Source organism: Lithobates pipiens, unplaced genomic scaffold, assembly GCF_037356315.1.
Source record: "Lithobates pipiens isolate NorthernLeopardFrog02 unplaced genomic scaffold, aLitPip1_a1.2 Scaffold_22, whole genome shotgun sequence".
In the NCBI taxonomy this organism is placed as follows: Eukaryota; Metazoa; Chordata; class Amphibia; order Anura; family Ranidae; genus Lithobates; species Lithobates pipiens.
In genome coordinates, this window is record NW_027507784.1 from 186,790,932 (window position 1) to 186,802,761 (window position 11,830).

Sequence of the window (11,830 nt, forward strand, 5' to 3'; positions counted from 1 at the left end):
ATATTTCTAGATTTATAAAATATATAAAAATGTGTACAAAATATATATAGAAGACAAGGAACTTGAACAAGTGATAACTTGGGTCTACTCCACTTTTGTACTATGACCACATTGGTAGGCACATACAACCACACTATGTTAGATATTGGTACAATTATCCACATTAAGGCAGGTTTGTTAAAAATTGAAAATGAAACAATCAACGTCCATCTCCACATTTATCCCCCTGGTCATCAATGTGCCCAGCTGGTATATCTATGAATCTATATAGATACATTATAAATAGATTTGGATCGATCTATCTATCTATCTATCTATCTATCTATCTATCTATCTATCTATCTATCTATCTATCTATCTATCTATCTATCTATTCTGTAATTATTTTTTTTGCAGGTATAAATGCAGGATCTGATTTATTGATGTTTGAGGGCACAGAATTAAAGTTAAACCCCACATGTTCTGTCTTTATCACCATGAATCCTGGCTATGCAGGACGGTCAGAGCTCCCAGACAATCTTAAGGTATGCTGCATATTTTGTTGCTTCTTAGTTTTGGGGTTCTTTCCATAAATTATTTTCTGAATGCTTTGTTTAAAAGGAAGTTAAAGGGTAACTCCACTTTCGTGGGGAAGAAAATAGCAAATAAAAAAAAATCTATTTAGCATTTACAATTGCGACATCATAGTCATATTGTAATTGACTGTTATTAAAAATTACTTTTCCTTTTTGATCTGCAGTTCTGTAATTTTCTGTAAATGTAATATGACAACCTGGGGGTGTTCTGCACAGAACTCCCCCCTGAAACATAATTTCCTGCTTGTGTGATTGGCTTTCCAGAAGTCTGCACTAAGATACAAGTCAGATATCAGGCATCCCCTGCAACAAAAATGTTTTTACTGAGATGCTCCCAGTAGCAAATCACATCTAAAGGGATGCAGACCTGGCAGTTTTTCTCATTAGAGCCCTGCAGGTACAGCAGCTGATTAATAATGAAGACACCGCTCCCATTAGATTCACTTACCACATGGATACAGAGGATTCACTTACCACATGGATACAGAGGAACACACAGGGATTTCTTTAGGATAACAAAAGGTAGGAATCTGCAACAAGGTTTGCAACAAAGGGAAAATAAAATTGGTTACCAATGACCAAACACTGCGCACTCAAACAAATAAATATTTAACTAAAATTAAAACTATAAAACTAAAATTATATATAAATACAATAGATACAGTTCATAAATGTCCATACACTACGGCCCATATACATGAAAACAGCCCCACATTTAAATGACCTACCTAAAATTTGGAGGTAATTATTTCTTTTTTTATTATTTAATTAATATGGCTGGCATGTTTGCATTGAAGTCAATGGGACGTGATTTTCATTACAGTCAATGGGACACCATTTTGTATTAACTGCTTAAGGACCACCCCATGTACATATACTACGGCGGGGCAGCCCTTAACCCCCCTGACGGTATTCCCGAGTCTGACTCGGGGTGGATTTTTCATACCAAAAGCGGTATCCCCGAGTCAGACTCGGGATAGCGTCGCTGGATCCAGGAGGAGGTTTACTTACCTTCTCCTTCGGATCCAGCGTTGTCTCCCCGCTGTACGAGCGAGCCGTGTCTCGCTCGATGCATTACACCGCCGATCTCCGTGCCCTGCGAGCGTTGCGACGCACGGGCACGGAGATCGGCGCCAAATTCAAAAAGTGAAACAAACAGTATACATACAGTATAATGTAATCTTACAGATTACATTGCTGTATGTAAATATTTCACACCCCCGTTGTCCCTAGTGGTCTGCCCAGTGTCCTGCATGCAGTTTTATATAATAAAAACTGTTCTTTATGCCTGGAAACTGGAGATTGTCCATAGCAACCAAAACTGTCACTGTACATCAAAAATGATTTTAGACCATCTAGAAAACAGCGATAATAAATTAGAATCACTCGCAGAATTGAGCGATAGCGATTTGTGGGGAGATCCGTCATCAAATACTGAAAAGTAATGACAGTGACAATTCTGCAACTGAGCAAATTTCAGTGTTTTTGATTTGATTACATTATTGAATAATTTTTATTATTGTTATATTATTATTTGGTACAATTATTTATAATTATTTATTATATTATAATTTATGATTTAATTTTTCAAACTTTATCATACCCGGGATGTCTGCTAGACTCTGGTTTGGACAGATTTAAGAGAGTTATTCTTAAGAATTACAGGACTACAATATAAAACGCCAAATTTTCATGCAAAATAATGGTACCGCTTTTAGCACCTAAAATCCGAAATAATCGTACCGCCAGGGAGGTTAATCGCAAAATCACATACCTTTACGTGAATCCTCTCCTTGGCTCTGGGGCGCGCGCATGTGCCTCTGGAGCCCCCAGAGCCCGCTGTGATTGGACACAGTGGGGGGGTCAGTCACCGGAACCTCCCAATCGTTTACAGAAGAGGCAGATTGGCAGTCTGCCTGTGTAAACAAGGCAGAGTGCCGTTCTGTGAGGGAGGAAAATGGAGAATACTGTGTTTCTGCTAAGCAGAAACATGGATCTCTGTTTTCCTCCAGTCACAGCATCCCCCCACAGTTAGAAAACACGCCCTAGGAGCACACTTAACTCTTTGATCGCCCCTGATGTTAAACCCTTTCCTGCCAGTGTCATGTATACAGTGACAGTGTATTTTTTATTTTAGCAGTGATCATGGTATTGGTGTCACTGGTCCCCAAAAATTGTCACTTAGTGTCAGATTTGTCCGCCGCAATGTTGCAGTCTTGCTAAAAATCATTGATCACTGCCATTACTAGCAAAAACAATAAAAAAAAGTTAAAAGGCCATAAATCTATCCCATATTTTGTACACTAAAAAAAATTGTGCTGAGTCTACTTCAAAAAATTGAGGCAACTATTTGCATCAGCTTTTTAAGTACTGATTCCTGTATAAATGACACTGGCAGTGAAGGGGTTAACCACTAGGGGGCAGTGTAGGGGTTAAGTGTGTCCTGTGGAGTGTTTCTAACTGCGGGGGGGCGTGGCTACGTGTGGCACGTCACTGATCTCTGCTCCTGATCACAGGGAGCAGAGATCATTGACACTGTCACTAGGCAGAACAGGGAGATGCTTCTTTACATTAGCATCTCTCCGTTCTTCCTCCCGGTGAGGTGATCGCGGGTATTCCCATGGACATCGAGTCAGCAGGTCCCGCGAACCGACTCACGAAGGGTCGCCACAGGCCGCCTCCTAAGGGGCCACGTACAGGTACATTAGTTTGCCTGTATGAGCCCTTCTGCCAACGTATATCGGCATGAGGCCGTCAGCAAGCAGTTAAAGCGGAGGTCCACCCTAAAGTGGACCTTCCGCTCATCGGAACCCTCCCCCCCTCCGGTGCCACAATCGGCACCTTTCAGGGGGGAGGGGGGGTGCAGTTACCTGGATAATCCAGGTAACTGCACCCACTTCCGGGATAGCTCTCTGCGGAAAGGGGCGTAACTTACGCCCCTTTCCGCAAGTGCCCGCCCCTTCCTGCAAGTGCCCCGCTGCCTGCTGGGAAACACACAGATCCCAGAGGCAGCAGGGAGCGTCCTTATTGCGCAGCGCGATTCGCGCATGCGCAGTAGGGAACCGGGAAATGAAGCCGAAAGGCTCCATTTCCTGATTCCCATACCCAAGATGGCGGCGGCAGGACCCGACAGGCGACCTAGAGATCGGCTTCGGGTGCCGACATCGCGGGCGCTCTGGACAGGTAAGTGTCACTATTTTAAAAGTCAGCAGCTGCAGTATTTGTAGCTGCTGGCTTTTAAAAAAACGCGGAGTCCCGGTGGACTCCCGCTTTAAGTAAAGCTAACTCAGTTTTTGTCAGTTTATAGACCATAGTGTTTTGAGTTAGGAATACATACCTTAACTTGTCTGGAACTATAGTTTTAAGTAAAGCCAACTAAATTTTTCCAGTTTATAGACCATAGGCAGGGGCGGACTGACAACTCATGGGGCCCCCGGGCAATAGGGGATCATGGGGCCCCCTTTGTCACCACCCACCCACGCACAAGCCCCACCCTCACAAAGCCCCACATATATATTGCACTGTTACATTACATGCATTTCTCTACTGTATGTTCAAAATAAATGTTTAAAGAGTAAAGAAAATAATAAACGCACATATAACCACGTACATTTTCTGTGGGTCTGCGTCTCCTGTGAGCAGAATCACGTACAGGTACGGTACTTCTACACTTGCGGGTCTGTGCGCTGTTTGACCTACTGCCGCCTTGATTGGACACACCGAGAGCTAATTAGTGGGTCTGGTGGACCTGATGTCCACTGGGTCCAGACGATTGTTTCCATCAGAGGCAGAACGGTGGTCTGCCGATGTAAACAAGTTAGATCGCCATTCTGTTAGTAGGGAAGACCGAGATCCTGTGTGTCTGCTAAACAGGAACACAGATATGTCTTCCCACATTTAAAGCACCTCCCCCACACAGTTAGAAAGCACTTCCAATAACACATTTAACCCTTTGATCGCCCCCTGGTGTTAACCCCTTCCCTACCAGTGTCATTAGTACAGTTAACCATTACTAGTAAAAAATTCTATAAAAATATCCCATAGCATATTGGGATTTTTACCAACATGTAGAAAATACATATTGGCCTAAACTGATGGAGAAATTAGATTATGAGGCTAGAGCCCATAGCAACAAAGTAAAGAAAGTATATATAATATACACACACACACACACACACACACACTGCAAAGGCTGCGGACATGGTACAGGGGTCAGAGGCTGCAGACAGGGTACAGGGGTCAGAGGCTGCGGTCATGGTACAGAGGCTGCGGTCATGGTACAGGGGTCAGAGGCTGCGGAGGGGTCTTACTAGGCTGTGATAAGAGGTGCGCGCCACTCCTGAAACCTCACAAAGTGCCACTGCTGCCTTACATTTAAAAATGGTGCCGCCAGGTGCCATTATGTCACTGCGCATGCATGTTTGAAAATGACTGAGCGTTTAAGGGCTTGCCCACGCGGCGGAGGTGCATGTGCAGAGGACACTCCAGCCCCCCTCATCATACCATACAGGGTTAATGTTACTTTATGGTATGTGATGAGGCTGAAGTTTTAGAGCAGGGGTCATCAACCCCTGGGCCGCGGCCCACTATCGGGCCGTGGCCTGCTTGCAGCCGGGCCGCGAAGGCTGCACTGTCTCTGATGAGCGGCGGCGGAGCAGGCAGAGAGATGACATCATCTCTCACCGCCCGCCCGCATCACCGCTGTTCCGTGCTCACAGCGGGGCCTCTATACGGAGGCGAGCGAGCAGAGAGATGAGATCATCTCCAACCGCCCGCCTGCATCGCCACTCTTCCACGCTCACAGCGGGGATGCTATAATGCTGGAGGTGAGGCAGGGGAACAGAGAGATGAGATCATCTCTCACTGCCCGCCCACTTTACTGCTCCTCTGTCGCCCCCCCCCCCCCCCCCATTACCGCTGTTCTTCCTTACTACCCACTAGTCCAGGCTTGCCTCTGAACTAATGTGCACACCTGTGCTGCCACCACTGCAGTGACAATCGTCATGTGGTGGCAGGTGACAATCCACATTTGGTGGCAGGCGACGTGGTAAATGACAAGCTGCATCTGATGGCAGGGGACGTGGCAAGTGACAATCCAAATCCGGTGGCAGGTGACATGGCAAGGGACAAGCTGCATATGAAGGCAGGCGACATGGCAAGTGACAATCCGCATCTGGTGGTAGGTGACGTGGCAAGGGACAAATTGCATCTGGTGGCAGGTGACGTGGCAAGGGACAAATTGCATCTGGTGGCAGGTGACATGGCAAGTGACAATCCGCATCTGGTGGTAGGTGACGTGACAAGGGACAAATTGCATCTGGTGGCAGGTGACATGGCAAGGGACAAAATAGCATCTGGTTGCAGGCGACGTGGCAAGGGACAAAATGCATCTGGTGACAAGCGACGTGGCAAGTGACAAGCTGCATCTGAAGGCAGGCGACACTCTGGCACATTCTGCGTTATGGTGAGTTGAACTATTTCATTATATATTACAATGTAATAATAGAAATAATGCGCTTCAATCATCCTAACATCATATCAATGTTGGTGCCGGGATGATTGAAGCGCCAACGCCTGCCATCGCCGTGATAAATTGCCCGCGAATAGCCCCATACACCCCCCTGGGCCTTGGCACAATTTTCTTCAACTACGCCGGTCCCCGGTGCCAAAAAGGTTGGTGACCACTGTTTTAGAGGAAGAGAGCAGTGCAGCTGGCTGGAGCATGAAAACAGCAAACACACACACTGCAAAAATGGACTATATCTTACTTTCCTGGAGATGGGCTGGCACCACATCCTTTGCTGTTATTGCGCAAATTCATGAATATGTTAGAAATATACTGGGACTTTTCAGGTGCTACAGAGATATTCTACATACACATATATTAAAAAGAATTATTTTGTGAAAATGCATCTGATGTATGTAGTACCCGAAAAGTCCCAGTTGATTCTTAACATATTCAGGAATTTTACTTTCACCAGGATCTGTCCTGCCGAGGTACAGGACAAGTTTAAAGCACAGATTTATACATTGTGGAAGGCAGAACAATCGTGACTCACAGTAGAAGAATGCAGTCTGCCATCTGTCCTGTTATCTTGTCTTGGGGGAGCTCCAGTGACTACTTTATGGGTAGCCATGATCGCTACTGTGTTGTCCTGCTTACTCTGTTCTCCCCCCGGGAGGGGAGGGGGGAGGAGGCTCAGGTGCTGCCTGACACACACAAGTATGGAAGATATCGAGTTTCACCTTTATCCATTGACCCGAGGGGTGTCTTATATGAGCAGACTAGTGACAATGTCCAGGCTCCTGGGGTGGTGCTCTCCCCCTCCCTCACTCTGTCGGCTCAGCTCAGTGTTCTATGTGCGCTAGTTGTCAGCGCTGACATTTCCGATGCTTCCTCCAGATAGCTCCTCTCCTGCTCAGTACTCAGATTTGGTGCCACAAATTCAGCTTTTCTGGAGCCAATGAGAGACGAGGGATGTGGATTGAAGGCGGAAGCCTCCTCCCCTTAATTGGAGAATAGTGAGCGATTCTCTCACTTCCATTTACACACAGCCGCAGCCCCCGATAAGAGACTCGGGGCTATGGATTCCAAATTCTGAGCTTCTCACGGGCCCCCTACTGGTCACGGGCCCTCGGTCGGCGCCCGAATGACCTAATGGTCAGTCCGCCCCTGACCATAGGTTTAAGTAAAGCCAACTAAATTTTTCCAGGTCATAGAAAAGTTTAAGTTGGGAACACATACATTAACTTATATATATATATATATATATATATATATATATATATATATATATAGCACCATCAATTTACGGAGCGCTTTACATATTCATTGTACATTCACATCAGTCCCTGCCCTCAAGGAGCTTTCAATCTAACTCCCATTCATACATACACATACTAGGGCCAATTTGCACAGGAGCCAATTACCCTACCAGCATGTTTTTGGAGTGTGGGAGGAAACCTATGCAAGCACAGGGTAGAAAATGCAAACTGCAGGCAGGTAGTTTTGCTGCTAGGTGAAAGTGCTAACCACTACACCACTGTGCTGCCCTATTGCTTAGTTACATAGTTACTTCGTTTTAAGTGATAATAACTTGTAACTAACAATTATTTTTTTTAAGTTGGTAAAACGTATTTTCCAAATGTATTTGATATGTTTGAAGGTTTTTATATAAAAATAATACAATAATATGTTTATTTTTTTAAAAAAAGGAATAGTCTCAAAACAAATGAACATTTATTATTTATAAAGTGTTACAAATATAATATTATTAAAGCAGCATCAAATGTAAATGTAAACATTTAACAAAAAAATAAGAAAATGCCTCTTTCTCAGCTAACAAATCAAACTGAAACACACACATGCATATACAGTATATCTGTAAAGAACATAGAATACAGAATGTATTAACTTTTTTTTAAGCCTTTTAGGAACATAATTTGCACTGGAAGGATTTGCTCCCTTAATGACCAGGCCATTTTTTGCGATATGGTACTGCTTCGATTTGACTGACAATTCCACGGTCATGCGACGTTGTACCCAAACAAAATTGATGTCCTTTTTTTCACACAAGTAGAGCTTTCTTTTGGTGGTATTTGATCACCTCTGCGGTTTTTATTTTTTACGCTATAAACAAAAAAAGACCAACAATTTTGAAAAAAATACTTTTTTTAACTTTTTGCTACAATACATATCCAATATATATATATATATATATATATATATATATATATATATATATATATATATATATATATATATATATATATATATATATATATAAATGTTATATATATTTTTCTACATATTTTTGTTAAAAAAATCACAATAGGTGTATATTGATTGGTTTGTGCAAAAGTTATAGCATCTACAAACTATGGGATAGCTTTAGGGACCTTTATTTTTTTTTAATTGTTTTTACTGGTAATGGTGGCGATATGCGATTTTTAACGGGACTGTGACATTGTGGTGGACAAATCTGAATCCTAATGACACTTTTTGGGGACCAGTGACATTATTACATTGACCAATGCTATAAAAATGCACTGATCAATGTCTAAATGACTGGCAGGGAAGGAGTTAACACTAGGGGGCGATCAAGGGGTTAAGTATGTTCCCTCAGTAGGGGGGATGGGCTCACTGGGACATGACAGAAATAGTCGTTCCCGATCACTGGGAACAGAAGATCATGTCATCTGGCAGAATGGGGCAGAACAGGGAATCTCCTTGTTTACATAGTATACCGCAATCGTGGGTTGCCGGCAGACATCGAGTCCCCCAGGCCCCCGGCCATGCTCCCACGGCCCACTATCTCCTGTGCAAAGACCGACGTACACCTACGGCAGTTTGTGCAGGAGAGCCAACCTGCCTCAGTATAATGATGGTGGCTGATCGTCAAGCAGTTAAAGTGTGAACTTTTGGAGATATGTTGCCCACATCTAGCTCTAAAAAGATCTTCTGAAAAACTTCAAAGGTATATTTTAGGTTTAGAGGGTAGCTCAGGCTAAAAGCATAAAATGAGTCCCATAATCATTCTTTCTGATACAAAATAAGAGTGCTATATGAAAATAATACACTATGCCAATATGCTTGTTTTTCCTGCCAATGCAGCATAAATATGGTATGTTTGTTTTTGCAATGTAATAAGATAGTGTAAAATGGGTGGGGCTTTAGGTTACATAATCTAAGGTTAGATGTCCAATATCTTAAAAACCGAATAAACAAAGTTTGTTTTTGTGGTACACATCAGCACAAATAAATTGTATAATTGTTTTTAGATGTAATAACCTGATGCAAAGAGAGAGGGAGAGGTTTCATCAACTATTATGCGCAATATCAGTGAAGCCAAACCAGCACATACGTTGGTTTTTGTAGCACAAATCGACACAGATGCAGAGCAAATAAATGCTATCTTTGTTTTTACTTTTTTTTTTTTATTGAGTTTAATAGGATGGGATTTTGCATTGACGTCAATGGGATGCAGCATGCCATTATTAGCACCAGGAAAACGCTGATAACTCTATTTTCGTCCCATAGTTTTCTGCGGCTGATCTATCAGTACATCCCTAATCTAGTGTAGTGGGTCTTTCTTTTATCTTTGTTTTAATGAACCAGAGGCACCATGGTGGTGCATTTATTAAGCAGGAGGGAAAAAGCAAAGGAAAGGAAATATAGTGTTAACATTCATGTGGATGAGCAATGAACAAAAAAATAAAAGAACACTTGAATTATGCCACATTTTTCAGCCTGCTTTTATTAATAAAAGGGAGATGAGATCTGCAGTAAAATACATCCATATGCATATCTTCTGGAAATGAACCAATAAACATACATGGCTTATACGATGTATGCTGTAAAATTTTATGCAGGGAACACGTGCTAAATCTTCGCTGTTACTGGTGGACCAGGAAAGCAGGCATAATGTTAAAAAAATATATTTTAAAGAAATGAGAGAAAAGAAATAGATTGGGTTTGCAGTACTTCAATATTTCATTTAAAACTTTTGTCTCACTACAATGCACCTACAAATCGTGTAGCTCAGCTCAGCTCATATTATATACTGTGAAGTCAAATTTGTTATACAAATGTTCATACATATGCTATTTTCTCTGTTAAAAAATTCTCTTTTAAATGAAAGATGTATGTTGTAAGGGTTTTTGTGAGTTGAGCAGGGTGAGATGATAGATTTTAGTAGTAAGTAGCTCTGGTAGTAGTAGTAGTAGTTATAATAACACGAGGGTTGGGAAAAATGTTGAAAACATATTAGAAACATAAATAATTAAGGCTAGAAGATAATTCTAAAATAAGACTGTAACCATATTGAACACAACGATTATTTTTTTCTTGCTGCTTTGGGTACCCAGGGGGAACTTAAAGTGGAACTTCGGTCATTTTTTCAACTTTACATCTATTAAATCTTCTTTCCTTATTGTTTTAACTTTGGATAGTAAAACATTTTTTTCTGCCAGTAAATACCTTATACAACCCACTTCCTGTTTCTTGTCTGGTCATTAGCCCAGGCTTATGACATCGTGCACAGCTCTCTCTCACTCTCGTGAGAATTTGCCAGGAAGGGAGGGGGGATGAGTCATAAGAGGGCCAATGGGAGCTGCAGGGCTGCTGAACTGGAGTTGTAACACTGTGTGTCTATGCAAATCCAAAAATGGAACAGGCAGCAGCTTCATCTGCCCACATTTAAAATGGTTGCAGCCAGACTTAGTGGAGAGAGATTTCTGCAGCATGTTTGGCAAGTACAGAATCACAGTATATATAAAATAATAGTGGTCGGAGGGAAGCTTCAGAATTGCAAAGATGCCTTTATTACAAAGTATGTGAGCAGACTGCAGTTCCTCTTTAACATTTTAAATTAAGGCACAGAAATCTACTATTGACTGGCTTTAGTTTACTGGTATTCTGAAATTCATTATGTATAGATAGCTCACTTTCCATCTAGATAAATCTCTGTAACTTCCGCTACTCTTATTTTTTGGAATAGCACTACATATGAACCTGAAAAGTGTAGGTTAAGTCCTCAAGATTTAGCTGCAAGGGGTTATGGGTTCTTTAGATTAAAGTGATTAATAATTGCTATATTGGATTTTGTACTTGTTCTTATTCATATTCCTGGCTCAATGTGTATGATGTTTTGTTGTGTTTTTTGATGTTTTGTTTTTTTGTTTGTTAAGAAAATTAAGAAAAAAGATTTGTGAAAAAAAGTGATATCCAAAAAAAATAAATAAATAAAAAAATAAAATAAAGTTTCCCTGTTAAGAAGATAGTAAATACTTGTAGTGATGTAGGGGCTGGCCAGGAACACAGCAGATAACTAGGAAATTGTCACTCCTGGAAGTGTCTGAATAGATTTCAATACAGGACAAGTAAGTGTTTACTATCTTCTTTGCAGGAAAAAAAAAATTGGAAGTCCCTTTAAAAAGTTAAGTTTTACACAGCAGAGTTGTTACGGTTACTGTAAAGTAGTAGAAGTTTACTGATTAATACTACTTGTTAATAAAACAATAAAGATACTAAAGCGCTGATATGAATTAAACCAAAAATTGTGAAGCAATATATATATATATATATATATATATATATATATATATATATATATATATATATATATATATATATAAATGAGGAGCAGCTGCGACTATTCAGAATGTGTTCTGACACCACATTGAAATAAATATATAACACATAATAGTGCGATAAACTCAAATGTATAGAATGTGTGAATACAGTAGTGACCAAA

The 11,830-nt window shown here is 41.3% G+C and overlaps 1 protein-coding gene across 2 annotated transcripts in view; it reads left to right on the forward strand.

Moving 5' to 3' along the window:
• DNAH7 (dynein axonemal heavy chain 7) overlaps nucleotides 1-11,830 on the forward strand; it is a 498,098-nt gene that overhangs the window by 169,845 nt on the left and 316,423 nt on the right. For both annotated transcript variants that reach the window (XM_077448738.1, XM_077448739.1), the window contains exon 26: nucleotides 397-524. In XM_077448738.1, the coding sequence (XP_077304864.1) occupies nucleotides 397-524 (128 nt within the window). The remainder of the gene's footprint in view (nucleotides 1-396; nucleotides 525-11,830) is intronic.